The following is a 23124-nucleotide window of genomic DNA, read 5'->3' as shown; positions in this document are numbered from 1 at the left end:
CATGTGGCCCCTGGGCCGCCAGTTTTTTTACATCAAAAATTTAAAAAATTTGATGCTGAGGTTTTTCAGAAAACTTAGGTCAGGATTTAGAGGCGTTTTTAGAATCGGCCTCAGGCCTAAATGGATTTATTTCATCATGACTTTTCACAAAAATGAATGAATGAAAATATTATTAATTTATGGGGGGGCCCTATCAATCAGTGAAAAATTTGGGTATATATCACTACCTGCAAAAAAACAGGGATGTGGGCAGGGAAATAAACCTACCTTCTATGATGTCATTAAGCATCATAAGTTACTGAAAGACCCACCCACCTCAGACATCAGAATCACCCAGGTTTAGTGTTCTAGGCAGAGTTAAAGTAATTTTATATTTGATAATTTAAAATTTCATTGTTATTGCTGTGATAATACTTTGACATTTATTGCCTTTAATATTCATTTAAGATGACAAATCTGGTGTCAAACTAAATGCAGTCTTAGGCATGTAGCCTACCATACACATTGAAATAAATCATGGACACACAGAGGTAAATCTAGTTTACATACTATATTTAGACAGAACTTTGATGTCAGAACCATAACTGAACCAAAATACATTTTGGATACATCACCATGAACAGTTTAACATATATGTTATGTTTTTAAGCAATGAATGGTGAATATATACCCACAATTTAGGCAGTTTAGATACAGTAAATTCCAGACTCAGTCTTAAGCAATAGTTGTCTCTTCCAGCCAGCATCCTGCCCATCGTATGCAAAGTGGCAAACTCTTGACTACCAAATTTCACAGCATTTGACTCCCAAATGTGTGTTCACCTGTTTTGAGCAGGTTTTGAGCTCACTGTTTCCTGGTATAGCACTGAAGACAGCTGGCTTGCTGACAGGTGAGACATTTTTGATAAGAAATAACCAGTTTATAGTTTAGAAGAAAAGCAATATTTTGACTATCATAATCATTATAATGGATTTTAAAACTGAACTGTGGTCGATAATTTAAATGATATCAGGCCGTTTTACTTCCCTTAGCTTAGAGAGCAATCACTGTTGCAATACACGTCTTTTTATTTTCTTGGTCTTAAGTCCTGATGGCCTGTTCATTTTTATTTGTTCAAAATATAAACTCACTTGTCAGTTATTTTTACATATACATATTTTAAGAAATATTTTAGCTACTCCTACTCCTGTTTAGTTTACACATGTTGTTAGTCTTTATGGTAACATATACATAATAATATATATGATATGATATATATATGATAACATACATGACATGTTGAGGACTGTCATCCTCATTGTATTGTTCTTACCCTGTCACTTTTGGTAATCTGTTTATTTACAAATGATGTATTATTTCCTTCAACGTCACATCACAAAAAAGGGAAATACTGTAGAATGTACAACAATAAGGCTACTGAACATAACTGTTGATCAAAAAGGATTACAGTAGCTGTTGATGTCATTGTAAACATCCCCAATGATTTTGAATCAAATCTTAGGTCATTTTTTATTTCGTCATAGATTGTCATACACAATCCTATCATTTGACTGAGATAATTAAAACAATATTACTAATAATTATGATTGAAAATGTTACTTTTCATACTTTTAAATTAAACTAATTCTAGGTACTGGCAACAAAGTGAAAGAAGTTGGCTGCCATGTACCGCCACGCCACCTTGGACATGGTTCTTTTCCTTATCCTATTAGCCCTTACTGAAGGTAAGTCACACACCAAACTTAATTCAGTACAATCAAACCTCACGTTTTACTGTATTGTTGTAATAAGCTTTTCAATTTAAATCCATTAAATCACATAGTTATGATGTTGATATTAATGACAAATGCTTTTAAAATGAGTTGGGCATTTCTTAAAATGCATTCAGTCATGAGGTAAGGACATAGGATCGATGCATGTTAACAAAAGTGTACTGTAGTTAGATGGTTTACTTTACAAAATATGTCTTACTGCTATCTCTCTTCTAGAATCCACAGCCACCTCCTCTCTAAACACCAGTGGCAAAAACTTCATCGTTGCTTTTCCTGAGAACATCGCCACATATCATCCCGAAGGACCCAATAACCAGATCATAATCACGGCTGTGCATGACAACACCAATGTCCGCCTTAGCGAGCTTACCGTCAGTACACAAAGGGACTTGAGTGCTGGGGGTACAACTAATTTGCAAATCAAAACAGAAATGGAGCTCAGTAGGCAGGAATTGACAGGCAGGAATCACACAGTCAGTATTAAGAGCACTGAAACAATTGCCGTCCATGCAATCAGCAAAAAAGCTGGCAGTATTCAGAGTGCCCTTGTTGTGCCCACTGATAACTTGGGCACAGAGTACCACATTCCATCACTGCCCAAAGTAACCTCTGAACAAGGCTTTTGGAACACAAGTGATCCAGAGAGAGGACCGTTCAGAATTATCATCATCAATGCTGACAAAGATAACACGGTCACTCTGCATGGAACAAAGACACAGCCATTTTCGCTTCGCCCATATGAGTTGGCTCAGTTTGGGGTAAGTGAGTCCATGCAGAGCTTGTCGGCAGTGCTACCTGTGGCAGTCCTCTTCAGTCACCCATGTACTACCATATACAATTGCACTTGTGGTATGCTTTACACCCCTCTGGCACCAACCAAGGCTGGGCACAAATATCACTTCTTGGTGCCACCAGTGTTGGCAGAAAATGCTGAAAGTGAGTCATTACTACTTCTGAAGCCCAGTCCACAACCCTACAGTCCTCAAGTGTCGTCCCTGCAGACCTTGAGTCCTGTTGTCTTCTACCGACCTGGCATGCTCCTCAGCCTCATCTCCACACAAGACTTTTCCTCTTGCTTTATACTTAACAAAATCGAAAAAATACAAAATAACTTTGCCCTTCTCATTGTCCCCAAAGACAAAACAGATGGGGTTCACTTGAACACACTTCCTGTGTTAAATGCTGGGTGGGAGGTGATGGACGGTACAGACTACTCCTGGGCACTCATTGATCTGACACAAAACAAAAATGTCATCTGGCATTCCTCTAAAATAGGTGTCTATTTTATTGGAAAGAATGAAAGTCTTACTTTTGGGAATGCAGCCTCTAGCATCAGCAAATATCCAGGTATAATAATGTTACTCAAGCATCGTAGTAATTTTATATATATATATATATATTACACATTATTAAAGATTTTGTTGTGATTCTTTTCCTTCAACTCTCTTTTTCTATCTCGACTCCTAAACAGACTTTAGGGGCTGTGTTGTGACTCAGGAAGCTTTGGAAATCGGAGCTGAGAAGATGGGCTGGCCTGAATCAGTCCAATACTGCAGAAGCAAGGGCCTTGAGCTGATGAGCATAGTCACCTCTGAGTTACAGCAACACATCAGCCCAAAGCTGATGGAGGCCAAGAGAGATGAGCAAAAGGAGGCATGGATCGGTCTCCGTCGAAGCTCCTTGACAGGGGACTGGTACTGGGTCAATGGGGAAACAGTGGGGAACACTAGATGGGCCGAGGGGGAGCCAGGCACCCCTCAAGATGGCCAATGTGCCATTATGAAGCTCAATTCCACCACAGGCTTTAGCTGGAGTGATGAGGATTGCTGTAAGGCTGCCCATCCTATCTGCTACAGAAGCCCAAAGTTATTTCCTTTGACTTGATGATGATTTCAGTAGTCTTGCAGACAAGCAGAGATCTCTGCTTACCAATGGTGGCATCTCAAATCAATGTAGGTGATAGAATATACCAAGAACTACAGTGATGTTTATATCACCGTCCCTTATATGAAAATCTGAAATGTAGGTTTTGTTTTAAGTTTTAACAATGAAAGCTATTTCACTCTCACCAGTCTCTATAGTTGGGTGAACCTTATTGCCTTAGAATCTGTTATGATGATGATGATGATGATGATGACGATGATGATGATTTTTTTATTGGTGGTTTTTATTTCCGTTGCAATTTGTGGATGTGCGTGCACCTCTTGACCACCATATGATGACTACTTTCAGACAGAAATCAAAACAATTTAGCAGAAACAGTAAGTTTGCACCTTCCTGTAATGTAAACCATATACCACATGTAGGCCTATCTGAATGGATCTTTACTCCTATTGATCAAATGGGTTTCTGATCATTTTTGTTTTAATCATCATTTAAACAAAATAAAAATGTGAAACAAACATCAGCCTTGTTTTTTGTGATAACCATGACCATGTTACTTTGGCCAATCAGTATCCTTTTATAAGATAAAACAAAGAACAAATGAGTTGGATGAAGCACATCTGAGTATTTTGGCCAACTATGGTGTAAATCAAAATACATGGTTCACAAATTAAATTATTCTATACATATTAAAATACTGTAATAGATGGAGAGACGTATATCAAAGCAGGAGTAACTCAGAATATCTGTGTGTTAACCAGAGAGAGGACAGATGAGGTGAGGATGCAAGAAGTATGTGGTGATGGTGAAGGGGTTTAAATACCTGGGGTCAACTGTCCAAAGTAATGGACAGCCTGGAAGAGAGGTGAAGAGAGTGCAGGCAGGGTGTAGTATATGGCTGGAGGAAAGTGTTGAGTGATTTAAGGACATCACCAACCCAGCAAGAGTGAGAGGGAACATGTATAAGATGGAGGTAAGACCAGCCATGCTGTGTACAGCTTGGAAGCAGTGGTACTCACGACAAGTCTGTAACACAAATACAATAACGTAGAATTTAAAGATTTAATTTTAATGAATAGTTTAATTTAGTCAGAAAGCCTGAAAGACATGGTCATTTCCACCGACATGTGAATCCCAGTTGAGCTCGCCCTTTCACCATCCACACCCCCACACCCAGCAGAAGCAATAGCTTGGCCCCCAGAGAGACAGATATCAGGAACAGGAGAGGAGGAGATGTCTCCCCAGAGGTCGGCTCCTCCAGCTTGGGAGGAAGCACATACAGGGTGGATTGCTCCTTGCCCAATGGGTTGGAGGCACTGCAGGTGTACTGCTGTCCAGGGAGAACATCTTGTAACTGGCTGACGGTGCGGTGCTGTGCTACAGACCCCTGTGCCAGTGGGGAAATGGCAAGTCCTTCCAGCAACTCCTCTGGACCGAGCCACTGGACATCTGGTAGCGGGGAGCCTTGGACCAGACACAGGGCTCTGTAGCCTGACTCCTCGCTACCCTCTACTGACAGGCCAAGGATTGTTGGGGGAGCTGAAAAACACAAACGCTGCATGTAAAAGAAATCCAAGTGATGAAGACAATAACAAGACCAATGCCTACAAACACATCTGGCAATTATTCCATCTAAAACATTTAGTTTACATACAAATTTTAAATATCTGTTAGTTCTGCACATTGGGCTGCCCTAATTAAAATTTCATTTTGAGGGGCAATAAAAGTGTGTGTTCAGACAGGATTTAACGCAAGTAGAAGAAGCAGAAGCATAAACAGAAGAGTACTTGTTCACGACACATAATCTAGGGAATAAACAAAAAAGCTGACATTTTATGTTAAACGGCAACAGGAGACAGGTGGATAATCACTGAAAATGATACAAAAAAAAACTCTACCCTCCACTCTGAGCCTTGTGCCCATCTTATCTTCATAGCTGGCGTGGTCGTGGCCGGGCACCTCCACGCGGCAGTAGTAGCGGCCACTGTCCTGAAGGGCGACGCTGTTGATACGCATCGAGAGGTCATGCTGACGCGGGTTCCCCTCCAGGCGGTACCGCTGATCTTGCTGGGGTCCCGATTCACAGGTTTGAGACACGATGTGGCTGGTGCAGCGAAAGAGAATGGTGGAACCCTGCCCATGACCCAGACGCCAGACCACTTGCAGTGAGGAGTGGTGGGTGTGCTGCGGGTGGCTGAAGGAGCAGGGAAGCACCACTGGGTAGCCCTCAATGGCTCTCACCTCGGCCTGCACCTTCATGGACCAGCCATCGTCATTGTAGCTCTGCCCTGGGGGTGGATACAGCCTGATTTATACTTTGTCGTAAAACTGTGTATAACATGCCGACAATATATAGCCGATCTACACAGCTCACAATACATCACATCTGCAAAAGAGTGGAGAAGTTGTAGATCTGCTATTTTCGATGTGCAACATCTTCATATGATGGAACATTACTTTGGCTTTAAATATAGGCCTAAAGATTGTTAATGCAAAGGCCATAAAGGGAAACTCGATGTAATTGACACAAACAAATAGAGGGTATGCGTGGGGTTATGCGGGATTGCCTACTGAGTGTCAAAAAACTACTTTCTGCCCTTTACAGCCCATAAATCCAAACAGAAGATCTGATTGCAATAAAAAATGTTAAACGACGTTAAACTCACATTGCCACTCGATTTGCCACTCACTTTATGCATGCGCAATATTTATTTAATTTAATATAAATTTAAATAATTAGGCTATATATATTTTTGCCAAAATTGGGACTTCATTTGGATAAGCCTGGCATGCTTTTGGTCTGAATGTCAATGCAATATCCATTTAAAGTACAGTATACAAAGAATCACTAATAAATGTAAAGTGCACTTTTGACTGTTTTGACCCCAAACAACTACAGTTGTGAGCATGTGAGCACCAGTAACTTTTCATCCAGCACTTATCAGGGGGGAGCCTATCATTTGACATAACCATATGAATTGACCCCTAAAGGAATTATTTGCCCTCTGGTATGTACAATATATACTTGATTACATTACAGTATATTTACTTAATTACTTTACTTTCTCATGTAGCCTGTGTTTCAATCAAGTTCAGTATTTCAGTACATATTTATATACTCTTCAAAGTGTCCATAAAGTCTGTTTATAAACACACAATAGCCAATATAGCCTAAGCTCACCTTCTATTGAAGATAACAGCAGGCTCAGAACGCAGCAGATCAGTTGAACATCCATGATTGTGAGATTAGTACAGTACAACCGTTACAGAACAAAGGATAGTGTGTGTTTGTCATTAGTATGACTCACCATCACCCCAGACAGTGTCATGTGCTTCATTCTTTCCAATCTATTTAGAACACAAATACCTGTATGTCATTTAAAAACAATGAAAATAAATTGTCTACTCAACACTGAATGAAAACCTTTTAACAAAGACTCTTACTCTTATTACGTTAAACACTATTGTTGTTGTAGGAGTTAGATTAAACAACATTGTTGCTGGAGTGTTACATTAAATGCTGCATCTTGTTGTCTTCCTGTCACTGATCTGTCTCCTCTTTATTCTGTTATTTCATTTATTTATCTGACAGGAACAATACTAAATAAAGTTAAAATGAATAAGCAAACAAGAAAGAAGGAAATGAAAGCATGATACATGATACACTCTTTTCACTCGTATGAACTTACTGTAAACCCAGTAGGACTTTTACCAATAATACATTCAACAATATATGTATGACATATCTGTAAGACCATTGCCAGTTATGCATTCAACACTATATGCCGCTATATGAGATATTCAGTAGTGGTGTTGCATAATTGCATCCTCTTGTACTGTAAGTCAGGCCGCATAATTCTGAGAATTACATTTATATAAAAAATATATAATTTGGCTAAATGATTAGCCTGTTTGTTCATTATGAGCCGGCATGTACGTTCATGGCCAGACCAATCAACATGCCTAGATCTAGATCTAAATTGGGAAGCTGCAGACCTGGAGCACAGGCATATAACCCGATAACAGATGCAGTTTCACGACCAGGGAGTTTCACAACCCAGACCAAAATAATCATTCAGCTCCAAAGGGGCAGAGCTAAGTGCAATGTTAAAACCAGAAGACAAAACGTTCCCTACGTAATTTGAAACCAAGGCATGTGTGCTGAGAGAAGCAGGCCCATGCGAGGTCATGAACATCAAAATTCATGAATACAGCATCTAATTGACTGTGACACCATATTTGAATCACATATTGAGGGGCATCTAATCTAAACAATGCAGAGGCAAAAGCAATAGGGATGATCTTGTGACTCTGAGTCATGTCAAATGAGTGTCAAACAAGCTTTTGAGATATTCCATGCTGTTTGCCTGTAATTGGCTTAAAATATGTCTGGGCCTAAAAACACATACAGTATCATTCATGAACACAACATCCAATATACCCCAAAATAGTGAGGGATCTTTTGGCGCATACTGTACCTAATATCTCTGTTACTTCTGCACATTGGGTTGCTCCGTATGTCATATATAATCCAAATACTACCCCAGCTTTCTCGCATCCTCGCTGCAACCCACGACTTATATACAGAGTGTCGTTTTCTAGTTGGAGTTCTAAATGTTCAAATTTATATTTTCATATATCCAGCAATACTAAATGTCCGAAAATATAGAAAATATATATTATAAAGTTCATTTAGAGCTGTTTTCAGGGGGAGGAAAATACTTGCCCAGTACAGTACATTTATTGAACAGAGGTGATTTCAAACACACTAAGGGGACATTGGTTTTTGTAAGTCAGGGTGATCAATGACTCACCCACAAACGGTCTTATTGCTACACCATTTCCTTTCTGTCTGTTTTAGGTTAAGAGGAAATAGCCACATTTGAGGTTTCGTGTTTTTCAACTGTTTTAGAGCACACAACAGTTTCGTATTGTTTCTTATGACATGGTACAGAATTAGACCTTTTGGTTTCTACTTATATGCTGCTAAATTTAATAAAATGTACACCCAGTCCTGTTTTCTTATTCTCTCAATTATATTTATTAGAGGTAAGTTCATTATTATTATTATTATTGGAGTATTTTACCAGGTTTGTTATGCATATCTAACATAGCTAAACATTTTCCATTTTAAACAGTGTTGCCAACTCTTGCATAATGATTAATATCACAATACAAATTGTGTACTATGAAGGATATAAATTAAAACTTAATATTTTTTACTAACTGCATGATTCTGAAATTTAGACACTGGTGATTAACTCTACATTAACTTTTTTCAGAAATAGATAACTCAACATAAACAACTGATTTTAAATTACACATTTGAAAATCTGTTTGTTTGTCAAGCTTGTCAAGGTCATACGATGGAAAATATTGATGATGATGATGATGATGATGATGATGATGATGATGATGATGATGATGATGATGATGATGATGATGATGATATCCTACCTCTATCCTCTCAGGACCACATGCCACAGAGTGGACTATGGCAGTTACACCTGTGGTTTATGGCAGCAGAGGGACTAAAGCAGTCCTGCCCTGTTCCTTCACTCACCCCAAACAAGAAGAATACTCTGGGGTGATCACAGTTAAATGGTTTAAGAACAGAGATCTGTTCTTTCATTGTACAGTGCAAAATAACACGCAGGGAGGAGTTACAGACTGTGTATCTGGGACCAACCTGCATTATTCACTGGATGTGGACCCTAGACAAGGACAGCTCTCCTTACGGATCAACCAGCTGGAGCTGACGGACAATGGAACATACATCTGCCGTGTAGAGCTTGAACAGAGGAAAGACAGTTTTGAAAAGAAAACACAGATCTATGTCAAAGGTGAGTTTTGTATTGGGGAGATAGTATTCATTTCTATCAGTAACCTGCAAAGTGTGCACAAATATCCACTCCACTCCACCAATTAATTTTAAGCCATAAAGTGAAGATAAAAAATGATGTTGTTGAAGAATGATCATGTAATATCAGAAGGGGATAATAATGTGTAATTTTGAGCATGTCATCTCAAAATCAGTCTCAAGCTTTTGCCCATTACTCCCCCTCCCCCAGCAAACGTTCAAATCCTGAGTCTCTCCCAGGTAGAAACAATCTCCAGTCCAGATGGCACCACAGAGCACCACCTTAAGTGTTGTGCTGAGGGAAATCCTCTGCCAAACATCACGTGGCTCTCCGACTCCAAGGGGCCAGTACATCACAATGTCCAGCCTGAACAACATGGACCCTATAGGCTGAGTAGCTCCGTCCCCTACCTGGTGGGCGAAGTGTACACCTGCAGGGCAGAGAACCAGCTTGGGAGTGTGGAGAGACAGTTCCCTAGCAGTAGCATACTGAGAGTAAGCCTCGTTGTGTGTGGGAGTTTTCTATTACTGCTGCTGCTCTTCGGCTTGGTGATTTTCTACCTGAGAAAAAGAGGTAGGCGGCTACAGTATTCTGTTTTGCATCCATGGCATGATAATGTAAACATTGGGGTACTGACATTAATGAAATGATGCACACTCATTGTTAACATTGAGGATTTTCCTATGTACCCTTCAGGGAACTATTAACCTAAACATTAAAGATGAATGTCACTGTCAGTAACAATAAGGTCACAATTAAGTCAAGAAAGGTCACAATAAAAACACTGAGGGAGAAAATGAACAGGGGAAAGTTGTCACCTGTCTCAATATCAGATACGATCTGTATGCTATGGTGACATCAAACTCTCTACTTTTTTGTCTCCTAAGGTTTTAAACCTTCCAATAGCAGGTGAGATTTCAGAATGTTAGTCAATTGTCAGTTTCAAACACTTTTCAAACACTTCATAGTTTTATTCTTTCCTCAGCTCTCAAAAGCGACCCGAGTCCAACACTGAACATACAGGTTTGTTGATGTTTATGTTGTCTTACAAAGAATTTAAAAAGAGTTTAAAAGAGTGATTAAAGAGGAACATACATTTTACTAAATGTGAAAATAGTTTACTTCTCCATATGAGTGTGGTTGAAACGCCCTAGAATTAAGGCTGTTACTTTGGACTTAACTTATTGTGCATACATGTTTTAATGCCATGTATGCTTTTATTACATTTTATATTTCATATTTTAACAGCCCAATATAATACGTTTCCTATTTATGATAATGCAGAAGTGGATAAGTCACTGAACCTATGATTCAAGGTTATTATTGTGTGACAAACGTTTTTTTTTTTTAAATATATATGGAAAAACTGTAATTATAACTTTCCAACTGTATCAAACACATAATCATGCCAGTGAACAGCCACCATGAGTTGAACAGCTCTGGCATTCAAAGAGATGACGCTACAGAGCTTCAGTTGGTTTATTCAACCATCAACCTGCCCTCCTCTCCTCCATGTAAGTCATTTTACTAGGAAAAACTATAGTGTTATTGTTAACCCTGATTGTGATAATTTAAACATGAAACTCTCAAAAGGCACACTGAAATGTCTGCAACTAATTTATGCTCTCTTCTTTGTGAAGTGACTAAACAACAATTTACAACTGTATAGCAAAATAAAAAGCTAGCTCAGGGTGAGAGGCTCTCTGCTCCTGATACAATTTGTTCTAACGTGACCCTATAACACAATTGAATTGATACAATGTAAAGTGAAAGTTGTCCAATCCACAAAGAGATCTTTATATGTATCTGTCCGTCAGCCTGTGTCCCTTTTATGCTCATATACGGAGATTCCTTTATAGCCTATATGGGTATATCAGTACCCATTGTCAGTCATGGATACCCGTTGTACCCGTCTGTCTGTCTGTCTGTATCCCTTCTATGCCCATATATGGAGATCGCTGTATCTGTCTCTCCTTGTCCCTTTTATGCCCATACATGGGCATGCCCATATGCAGTTTGAAGTCGGCCTGTCCCATATATGCGCATAGTGGTCACTTACACTGGTCGGATTGGATTATTGTAAGATTATAAAACCTGTATTTTTTTTAGGTCTCCAGACAGGGTTTCCATTCTCAACAAAAGGCGGTGATGAGTCATGTGAGTCAATATGGTTTGATCCTGCAACCATCCCATATCCATAACATATTAAAGTTCAGTGTAATATATCACTGCAACAGTCTTTTTTTGCACAGGACAACATACTGTGTGGTTTTAAATCATGAAATGAGAAGTAGAATATAATTGAGTGGTGTAAACCACTCCTACAACTGGCTTTGTTAGTTTACGTGTCTGTTCGTACCAAATTGAGTGGTGTAAACCACTCCTACAACTGGCTTTGTTAGTTTACGTGTCTGTTCGTACCAAAAAATGAGCATGGTTGCTATGGTCACCCAGTTCACATGGGTGTGATTTCATTACGTCAGACATTACGTCAGACCACAGTTGATCAGTCTATATAAGACCTTACACCACTCAGTTCACACGGGTGTGATTTTTTGGGATTATTAATGACTTTCACTCTTTTGTCATTTCAGGTGTCATCTATTCCCCTCTGAACTTCCCACAATAACCCAGCATTAATCAGTAATAATTCTGTAGTATTTTTGAGTGGTGTAAACCACTCCTACAACTGGCTTTGTTAGTTTACGTGTCTGTTCGTACCAAAAAATGAGCATGGTTGCTACGGTCACCCAGTTCACACGGGTGTGATTTCATTACGTCAGACATTACGTCAGACCACAGCTGATCAGTCTATATAAAACTTTACACCACTCAGTTCACACGGGTGTGATTTTTGTATTATTCTGAAACTTTAACAGACTTTTTCTTTAATGACTCAAACTTGTAGGATGCAGGCCCTATGTTTGTTCATAAGACCTGTTGTATGTTATGTTTGTGTGCACAAACATAACTGATTAGATAATTGACTGCATGATTGCTTCATAATCTGATCCCTCTCTTTTTGTTGAGTGGTGCAAACCACTCCAACAACTGGCTTTGTACCCGTGTACTCGTGTTTGTTTGTTCGTACCAAAAAAACGAGCTGATCAGGCTGATCAGGCTATAAGCGCTATATAAGCTCTATATAAGCGCTTTGGGTATTTAGAAAAGCGCTATATAAATTTGAGCTATTATTATTATTATTATTATTATAAGACCTTGCACCACTCGCTGATCAGGCTATATAAGACCGTGCACCACTCAGTTCACACGGGTGTGATTTTTTATAAACCTATCCACGTTCATATATTTGACTGATAATTACTTGTATTGATTATAGAACAAGAGGAATGTCTATCATTACACATTAGGGTGAGTCTATATAAAATGCTCTTACATAGGTAGCCTACTTTATGTAATACAATGTAATTCAATTATGATGTAATCATGTCTTGTATCTCTAAAGTGAATCAATTTGTCATACCAATGCAGTGGTAGAGGATAGCAGCCTACCTTGTGGTGGGTTTCACATGTCAATGTTGCAGTAATGATGGGCTGCCAAGGGGGGGCGTTGTTTGCCTATGGTGCAGGTGCAGCAGCAATCAGCATCCTTCTCTATACGCGTGTGCGTGTCGTCGGCGCGTGCGGCGTGCGCAACTGCGCACTCGGAATAATGAGCCGCTTTTGGTTCTATTTTCTCTTTCTTTTCTTAGCTATTAAAAGTCCAAGTTTGATCCTTTTCGTTGTTTTCGCTGTTTATGTGTATATCCATTACAGAACGCGCTGAAGCAATGTGCCAAATGAAAGGATGAGGAGGAGGACAGAAAACAACGGACGGACCTACGGACGGGTCGCGGTCTTAGGTCGCGGTAGCCATGGGCAGGATATACAGTCAAGTCAATCATTCGTCATGCCTACTTCTACTTGGCAGTTGACACCGCGGTGTAGCCTCTTTGTAGCTCTGGTCCATAGCCTTCTACTGCTTCTGTGGTGGTGGTGGTGCATGGTGGTCGTGTTACCATGAGATGCTCATGAGTCATGGCAGACGGAGATGGACTGCAAAATCTGTGTTATCATCATCATTCAAGACATTCATCATGATGAGATGATATAGGACTGCGATGGAATGTGTGGTGTTTTATCATGATGATGATGATCACTGTGTCTGTTCCTGACTGAATGGTTGTTTTGAAACAGCCGACAGATATAGTCTACCGTAAAAAAATGGAAAAAAGAAGAAGAAAAAAAGGAAGATCTGCTTTTATTCTATTATCCATATACGTAATGATGAAAGCGAACATATTTTGTTTTTTATAAAAGCATGCATGCACCTAAAATCATTAAAGTGCGCAGAGGCAGAGCACAAGTATTTCGTCTAGGGTCTGGGCACCTCAACTTAAACTTGCTTGATTTTCCTATCAAATGTAAAATAAAATGCAAATATCAACGAGTCAGCGACTGTATTTGGCAACTCATTTATAAAATAAATATAATATACTAAATAAATACATTTTTGTTTTGTTTTGTTTGGGTTTTTACATAGCTGGTGACAACCAAACCAGAGGAATAAGGATATGATAGCCTATAGGTATAGCTCTGGTCCATAGGTCTAATGGATTTTAGAGCTATGGACTAGAGCTATAGCCTATAGGTAGGACTAGGTAAAGTTTTCAAATAATTGTTTTGGTGGAAAAATAGGCTACTAATTTGCCTCTGACAATGGAGTAGAACCTTATATACTCTAAGAGTAGAACCCACAAGTTTTTCCATCCACTATCCGACGTGGATATATTTATTTAGGCCTACAGCTCAACACGATTCACTCTCAGGCCCAATCCCAATCCACTCCCTTGCTGACTCAATGAGCCCTCACTGACTTAGCTGCGCGTTCATGTGAAGTCTGCGAGGGCTTGAGGGATGTCCCATTTGAAATCGGTAAGTCAGTGAGGGCTCAGCCCCGCCCCTTTATGTGCCCTTTGCCAAAGTCAGCATCGATGCTGACTTTAGCTGACTTTGGCAAAGAAATTACCCACAGTTCATAGCGTTACCAGGGGAATGAGGGGGATCCCCCGAACGTCAATCATTTAAGTATGCAAATTAGTTATGTACCGCGGTTAGAATGTCAACAAACACAATAGTGCTTTCTCACTGTTCTCAAAGGGAGACGGAATGGAAGGATAGGCTATATATTTAATAATAATAATAAGGGAAACATGATGAGAAATGACTAATGAGCAAAGTCAAATAATATGGAAATGCAATTTATGATGAATATTATTATATATGAATATTATTACAACCCCTATCACACAGGAAAGTGTATTTATGAAACTAATAATAAAACGACATAAATAGACATGATAGACATGTCATGCATGTAGGCACTGGCTGTGAATAAGGACAGGTTTTATAAAGTGATGCAAAGTGTCATGAATGGCGGACTCATCTTCAAAGTGCTGTCCCATTCCTTTCACAACAATTTGGAGCCCTTGCAGCCTCTCACCCTCAAGCACTTATACAGCTGACGTCACTAAAGTCAATGAGGGTTCAGGGCTCAGGGCTTGAGGGAGGCAATTGGGATTGGGCCTGTCAGTCAATATCACATTCACACACAGCGCGAGTCCATCCGGGGCCCGGGCTATGGGACATAATAAGACCGTCCATGCGGGCTATGGGACAGATAGTCTCTACAAGATAGACTGTTTATTTTTTGACGATGGGTTCTCACTGGTTGAGTAAAAGATAACTCGATCCCAGCTGTTTAATCTAACAATCATCTATCATTTGAGCTGTAGGCCTATAAATAAGAACTAATTACTACAAGAAACCTTTCGAGTTAAGTCTATAGTATTTATTTATAGGATACAGACAGTCCGAGTAGACTTCTTATCACCTGGACGCTGCAGCCAGATTCCGGACTAGAACAAGGAGTCAATTAAGGACACAATGGATGTTCAAGAGAATCCTCCAAGACTAGGGACAAGCTTTGACCCCACCGGCCTACATGGACAAGACGACGAGGAAGAAGAGTCATCACCAGATGTGAGGTCCCCTGTGGGCTCAACAGCCTGATATATTAGTTAGTTGTATGACGGTGTCCTGTGGTGAAAATAGCTGATATAGGCCTATACATGCTGTAGCTAGCTATGTACAGTATGTATGATACAAAATGTAGGCTACATATTATGGCAAAGTAACTAACTGACAGTCTACACACACACACACAGCACAGTTTGTATCCCAAATGTGGCTGCTCTTTCATGTGTAATGATACACTAAACTACATGCTGTCTCTTATCCAGGTGTTATTGAGTGTTCTGGCACAGCATGGACAGGTGGGCCTGTGCTTTTATGACAGCAGAGACTCTTCCTTGCATTACATGACAGATACTCCTGACAACAACGAGCTTCACCTGCTGGCTAGAGGTGTACTACAATGACACTGATCAGTTTAATGTTCAGACTAAAGAACATGTACTATTCATGAATCAAGTAAAAAATGTATCTAATCTTGACTGTCATTTACCTTTTTTAATCTTCTGTCTTATTGCTCTCCGGTCATTTTATAGTTCTCCAGGAAGTTGGTCCTAACGTGATCATTACCAGCGCAAAGCAGGAACGCATGATGGTTCGCTTCATGCAGAGACTCGGTGGGGCAAAATACTGGCATTCTTTTTGGACAGTTATCACTGATACAGTGTGACTTATATGTGGTTTAAAATTAGCAATAACACAGACCATGTTTCTCTAGTCTAACCTGTATGAACTTCAAAGTTATTAATTCATGAAATTAACCTTTCTTTCACTTAATTGATCTCCATCCACACAAGCAACTATTTTCTCTGTGCTCTCGTTATCACAGCTTCCAATCCAGACTACAAACCAGAGGTGGTGACTTATCCATATGTTGACTTTGGTAAAAGAAAAATAATAAAGCAAAATAATGTTTTGGTTTTAGGTTTAGATTGCATCTCATATTGCACTATAGTCCCTATGGCTCCCACGTGATGTTTCTCATGGTGTAGGTCTAGAGGTCAGTAAGCAGAGGCTACTGTCTGCCCACCTGCCTTTCCTTCCTCCCTCCATCACTGAAAGAGAGAAGCTGTCCTACCTTTCTTCCTGCATCTCATTCAACGCTCCCCTTATGGTGAGAAAATTAAAATGAACCCATACTGTCAGTGGCTGGGAAGTTATTTTATACTGCAAGCCACTATGGCAGGTAACCAGCTGTCATCTAAGTGACTATAATCAACCAGCCTCTGTGGCTGCTGGTTGGATTCTGCTTTGTACAGTAGTCCATCATTCTGCAGCTGATCCGTGCGCACGTGTGTGTGTGTGTGTGTGTGTGTGTGTGTGTGTGTGTGTGTGTGTGTGTGTGTGTGTGTGTGTGTGTGTGTGTGTGTGTGTGTGTGTGTGTGCGTGTGTGTGTGTGTGTGTGTGTGTTAGATGCGGGCAGTGGGTGCCCTGTTGAAATGTCTGGACAGAAGGAGAGTGGGAGTGGAGCTGGAAGACAGCAGTGTAGGAGTTCCTATTTTACAGGTCCACACCTTCACACTGTAAGAAAATCATGACGGGTCATGATGACTCACAGAATACCAGGGAGACCTGTACTTTGACCAGTATTTATTCTCTGAAATGGTGATGTTGTGTTCTATTCAAATTTCTCATAGAAAAGATGTGGTGTATGTAGACCGGGACACATACAGGTGAGCGTGAGCGTATTTTAAGATGTGCACAACAACACACATCGAGGGAAGGGAAGAGAGCGATCACCATGTACTGTATGTATCCAGTGTACTGCAGATCTTTAAGGCAGAACTTCACCCATCAGTGTACAAGCTGCAGTCTGGCGAGAAGGAGGGACTCAGTCTCTTTGGTATGTGACATCAGTGTTTCAGTACTTCACCTCCCCAGACCTGTGTAGTGGTGTGTATTTCACTTCCCTCCTAACCTAAGTACCCTTACTTGTGTATTGCAGGGATTCTAAACCGCTGCAGGTCCAAGTTTGGCTCCAGAATGCTACGGTGAGAATGGTTTTGCACAGCACTATTTGCTATCATATTTGAAACAGATGATACAGTGACAGTCCTTTGCAGTGATTACAAAACATGTACCATTAGTTGTCTATGATGCATTTGTAGCAGTACATGTGGCCTGTTGTGAGTGTGAGGGATGGACTTTTCTCTCACAGCCAGTGGTTCCTACGTCCAACACGTGACCTGGCACTTTTAAACAGGAGGCAGGAAGTGATCCGTTTCTTCACAACACCACGCAACTCTGATGCCCTCAACACTCTGCAGTCCACACTACGCAACATCAGGAACATCCCAGTAAACTGACCCATGGCCTCTGATTCACCTAAATCACTAACCATAGATGAAAGACATTTTATTTGCCTGAGTTCGTGTCCCTGTATGTCCATTTTGTTTGTATTTGTGTGTGTGTGATTGATTACACATCTCTGTACTGTTTGTGTGGTAGACCTTGCTGCGCAGGATGTCTCTCTCGCACACCAAAGTCACTGACTGGCAAAGTCTCTACAAGGTAACAACTATTTGGTTCATGATGTCACCAGTTAATGCAATAATGCAATGTATAATATATTACAAAGTTTTTATGTGTCAGACGGTGTATAGTGCAGTGTGCATCAGAGACACAGTGCGCCACTTGCCTCAGTCCATTCAGCTCTTCCGTGAAATCAGTGAGGGGTTCTCTGATGACCTACAATACATCACCTCCATCATCAGCAGGGTGGTGAGTTCTCTGTCTCTGTTCTCTTTGTGTCACCCAAACATTTGTGGTATGACTACACATACGTATACGTTTGTGATTTTATTTGATTACATGTACTCTGCACTCTCTTGAATTCTCTCTCATCTTTCATTATTTTGTTGCTGCAATTTTTGAGTGTCAATCTGTGTTTTTGTGTAGGTGGATTTTGAGAGCAGTGCAACAGAGAACCGCTTCACAATTAAACCAAATGTGGACCCTGCAATCGATGAGAGTGAGTGTGTCCTTTCCTTTCCAGATTTAAAACTAGAGCTTTCTACAAATAGTAACATAAAAACATAGAATAAAACATTTTCTCTGCCCATCCGTAATAGAGAAGAGGAAGATGATGGGGTTGTCAGACTTCCTGACAGATGTGGCAAGGAGAGAGCTGGAAAACCTGGACGCTCGCTTCCCGTCTTGTTGTGCAATCTATATCCCTCTGGTATGATACACTCATGTCCACCTACAACACTGGCAGTTGAATTTAAAAAACAATTCTCTGTACTTATTTGATTTATACATACATTATAATACCTGATTCATGATATCCAAAAGTTATGTGAAGATAACATAGCTTCTCCAGGATGCCCACACTTGTGTCCACACCCACTCTAGCGAAGCAGATGAGTGATGTGCAAAATCGTGCATAAACATTAAGTGCAAGCACAACATTTCTTTCTACAGATAGGCTTCCTGCTGCGGGTCCCCCGGCTGCCCAGCATGGGGAACAAAGAGGATTTTGAGATACCGGGACTTGACTTCATGGTGTGTTCTATGTAATTGAGTTTTCACCCAAAGTACATGCCCGCATATCCTCTCACACACCAGACAAAATTGCTGCAATCTTGTCTGTGTTTGGTTGTCTAGTTTTTGTCAGATGAACGACTGCACTACCGTAGCCAAAGAACCAGAGAGCTGGATGATCTACTGGGTGACTTGCACTGTGACATCAGAGGTCCTTTTTATTTTCTCCTTGTCTTATCCAACATTTCCTTAGATGCCTTGTCTTATATACAACACCTATATACGATACCTGACAGGCATTCGATACCTATGTTAGATTCTTAGCTCTCTTCCCTGCTGAAGTTTGTCTTCCTACATCTCAGACATGGAAACTGCCGTTATGACACAGCTTCAAACCATAACCCTGGAGAGGAGCTCTTCTCTGTACAAGGTAGGTGAAGATGACACTGAATTCCCAGGTTTGTGTGTGTGTGTGTGTGTGTGTGTGTGTGTGTGTGGTGCGTGTGTGTGTGTGTGCCATTCCATTCATAGTAAGTTTTGCAACACTGCTTTCGTGTCAACGATGGAAGTAATCAATCCATAGTAGGAAAACAAAATCAATTCAAAGTTCAATGCGATGGATTTGACAAGATCCATACCAAATAATAATAATAGCTTGAATTTATATAGCACCTTTCATGAACCCAAGGACGCTTTACAAAATGAACCAACAACCAATCAACAAACAACTATTTGCCATAAGCCTGAGAGAATAAGTGTCTTTTCAAGGCAGTCTTAAAAGAGCCCAGTGTTGGAGCATGGCAAATCTCTATTGGGAGAGAGTTCCACAGGGTGGTGGCAGCCAAATAGAAAGTTTGCTTGACTGCCTTGGGGACAGAGAGGAGGTCCAAGTTTGTGGAACGCAGGTTCTGTGTCACAGGAGGTTTATGGAGGATTCCTGAGAGGTACTGTGGAGCCAGGGCAAAGTGTTTTTTGACTGGGGGGTCATATTTTGACAGCAGGAATGCCTGTCATAATTTGACCCCCCAGTATTAGGATGTATTAGGATGTTGATATTCATTCATCAGCCAACACTCCCCACTGACAGGTAGTACACACATTTGTACTGTAGGTGTCAGGTGAGAAGGAGGATACCAGAAGTACCAGAATGCCATCATGTCCCCCAGCAACACAAGTGGCATAAACACAGATGTAGGGCATGTATGACCTATCTGTACTGCTGTATATCTATGGTGTTTATTCTATAGGTTATAGAGTTGAGTGCTGAGCTGGACTGCCTAATGGCGTTGAGCAGTGCCTCCCAGGAGTACGGTTACACCTCCCCCAAGTTAGCCAGCCACAGCCGCATAACACTCATTCAGGCCAGGTACCCACTCATGCACAGCACACACACATATATATAATCATCCACAGACACATGTGCACCCACACCCAATGTACACACACACACACACGCACACGCACACACAGCTTTGGATGAATTTAATAGAGAGCCAGATAGATTTTAATTCCTTTGCTTTTCAGACACCCACTGTTCGAGCTGTGCTCACCCGTGTTTGTGGCCAACTCCTTCCAGAGTTCTGAGTCACAGGGCCGACTTAAGATCATCACCGGACCCAACTCATCTGGCAAGAGTATCTACCTTAAACAGGTGACAGTCATACACCACATCTGTCTCTGACCATGTAGTTAACAGCAGTGTAGCGCCTCTATTCCGAAAGTCATTACCCGATCACCATGTAAAACTTCTTCACCCCCCCCCCCCCCCCCCTGACTTACCTTGCTAGGTGGGTCTGGTTGTGTTCATGGCTCTGATTGGCTCAGATGTTCCAGCGAAGGAGGCAGAGATTGGTCTGGTAGACGGAATCTTCACACGCATGCAAAGCAGGGAGTCTGTGTCTCTGGGCCTCAGCACCTTCATGATAGACCTCAACCAGGTACATGGTGTATGCCTACGCACATACAGTACATTATGCAGTGTGCTAACAGCTGTGTTCATATGAACCTACGTGTACATTTTCTGCGCATGTTTGTGTCTTTACTGATATTCCAACACTACTGTATCCAGGTCCACTCCCACCATCATCCTGTTCAGGCATTGCAAGCATGCCACCTACCCACAACTATCGCACGCACGCACGCACGCACGCACGCACGCACGCACGCACGCACGCACGCACACACACAGAAAGACGGATAGAGAAAGAATTAAAGAATTAAATGTGCATAATATACATCATTATCTGTAAAAACAAATGGTAAATCTGAAAGTGTCTGTCCTCCAGATGGCCCACGCTCTAAACAACAGTACTGGCAATTCACTGGTTCTCATAGACGAGTTCGGCAAAGGAACCAACACTGTAAGAAAACTTTGTTCCCTCACATATGGATTGTGCAAAAGTATACACGGTATTACACGCATGCCTATATAATCATTATTTGTATATCACACAATTAACTATATACTCTAGGTGGATGGCCTGTCCCTGCTGGCGGCATCAGTCTCTCATTGGCTCAAAAGAGGTCCTGGGGACATTCCTCATGTCCTATTGGCTACTAACTTCCACAGTCTGCTCCAGATGAGCCTCCTGCCCTCCTCGGAGCAGCTCTCCCTGCTGGTACTGAGTGACAGATTGATAGAATGTTGACAAATGTACCACATCTGACCCAATCAAGCATCCGTGTGAGCATGTAATGGATAATGCATACTTTTTACTTTTTATTATTATGTTTTTATTTCAAAGTAAAGAATTATGGTTAATGGTGGAAAACAATGTCCTGTACAGTAGAATAGACATTTGATACCAAATGACCAGTCAAACAGTTTTGTATGTTAATGAATACATTGTTTTTCTATTTGTGTGTCTGTGTGTGTATGTGGAATTTTATTTTGGAGGAAACACTGATGTTGATGTTGTACAATCTAATGTCAATGTCAGTGTGTGTGTGTGTGTGTGTGTGTGTGTGTGTGTGTGTGTGTGTGTGTGTGTGTGTGTGTGTGTGTGTGTGTGTGTGTGTGTGTGTGTGTGTGTGTGTGTGTGTGTGTGTGTGTGTGTGTGTGTGTGTGTGTGTGTGTGTGTGTGTGTGTGTGTGTGTTAGACTCTAGAGACTGCCGTGGACAAGGATGAGTTGGTGTTTCTGTACCAGCTGAAAGAAGGAATTTGCCGCTCCAGTTATGCTGCCAACATTGCTACACTGGCGGGCCTGCCAGCCAGCCTCGTACAGAGAGGAGTGGAGGTACATACACATTACACACACACTTACACAAAAACCATGTGAATATGCGTAGGCAGAGTGAGCCTTACTGTGTGTGGGTGTGTGTCTGGCAAGGTATCTGAACTGTACAGAACAGGAAAGACCATCAAACGCATCGGCAAAAAATCGGATGATCAAGCCACCAGGTGAGTTCCTACTCAAACCATAACCATAACACAAGTACAATACAAAGACAAAAGCATGAACTCAGGCTGTGTATGTATATGCATGTACTTGTGCCAGGTGTGCGTCTGTGGTGGAGAAGTTCCTAAACATGGACCTGGAGGACAAGGATGTTGATCTGCAGCGCTTCATGAAAGAAGTGATTCTGCCCTCTGGTGGAGACCTACTGTAATACTGTCCTGCATGGCCTACACTGCTCAGTATAAGTTGGTTATTACAGTGGTTTCATACTGGGAACAAGTCACGGCTTTGACTATGAAGTTACTGTTAGTCACCATTCTGTTTTGCTCTTATGTCGTACTGTTTTGCTCTTATGTCGTACTTGTGATATGGAGTTTCCCTTTCAAACAGATGACTTTAATATAACCACATTAATAATCCTATTGATTGTTGTATTTTTGGATTAAAGAATTCTGGGGAACATGGTAATAATAATTGCTTTTGCTGCTGCAGAAAACATGAATCAACTTCCCATCTTATATGTATTTTCTTCATTTTTATTAAAATACTGTACAAGTTCTTTACATTTAAGTACATGAGTTGTTTTCTTTTTTACATTTGACAATCAATCTACCACATTTTCTACTGCTGCTGTGTGTCCTGGTGAAGAAATCCCAGTGGTTTTACATAACCATCAATGGTTTTTCACAATA

At 40.8% G+C, this 23124-nt stretch overlaps 3 protein-coding genes across 3 annotated transcripts; 2 read left to right on the top strand and 1 right to left on the bottom strand.

Moving 5' to 3' along the window:
* Positions 1 to 4667: 4667 nt before the first annotated feature.
* Positions 4668 to 6932, bottom strand: LOC306924637 (sialic acid-binding Ig-like lectin 15). Its single transcript, XM_079503216.1, has 3 exons — positions 6838 to 6932; positions 5555 to 5944; positions 4668 to 5195 (listed from the first exon to the last, which is right to left on the bottom strand). The coding sequence occupies exons 1-3, from the start codon at positions 6890 to 6892 to the stop codon at positions 4768 to 4770; spliced, it is 873 nt and encodes a 290-aa protein (XP_079359342.1). The 5' UTR covers positions 6893 to 6932; the 3' UTR covers positions 4668 to 4767.
* A 2218-nt stretch (positions 6933 to 9150) lies between these two features.
* Positions 9151 to 12241, top strand: siglec15l (sialic acid binding Ig-like lectin 15, like; the record flags this gene model as incomplete). The annotated part of the gene is made up of 7 exons (XM_079503715.1): positions 9151 to 9499; positions 9728 to 10090; positions 10405 to 10426; positions 10503 to 10540; positions 10930 to 11031; positions 11627 to 11674; positions 12112 to 12241. 7 exons carry the CDS (start codon positions 9151 to 9153, stop codon positions 12144 to 12146), a joined length of 957 nt encoding a protein of 318 aa, XP_079359841.1. The 3' UTR covers positions 12147 to 12241.
* Positions 12242 to 15289: 3048 nt separating this feature from the next.
* On the top strand, positions 15290 to 23124 carry msh5 (mutS homolog 5). The gene is made up of 25 exons (XM_079503370.1): positions 15290 to 15559; positions 15820 to 15943; positions 16087 to 16167; positions 16380 to 16433; positions 16543 to 16664; positions 16964 to 17073; positions 17188 to 17223; positions 17311 to 17393; positions 17496 to 17541; positions 17709 to 17847; positions 17999 to 18061; positions 18143 to 18271; positions 18449 to 18521; positions 18622 to 18731; positions 18974 to 19054; positions 19157 to 19244; positions 19396 to 19463; positions 20281 to 20399; positions 20558 to 20684; positions 20821 to 20970; positions 21319 to 21393; positions 21505 to 21651; positions 22133 to 22270; positions 22364 to 22434; positions 22532 to 23124. The coding sequence occupies exons 1-25, from the start codon at positions 15464 to 15466 to the stop codon at positions 22641 to 22643; spliced, it is 2442 nt and encodes an 813-aa protein (XP_079359496.1). The 5' UTR covers positions 15290 to 15463; the 3' UTR covers positions 22644 to 23124.

The sequence above is a fragment of the Electrona antarctica genome, assembly GCF_951216825.1.
Source record: "Electrona antarctica genome assembly, chromosome: 6".
NCBI lineage: Eukaryota > Metazoa > Chordata > Actinopteri > Myctophiformes > Myctophidae > Electrona > Electrona antarctica.
This window is presented reverse-complemented; position numbering and strand designations above follow the sequence as displayed.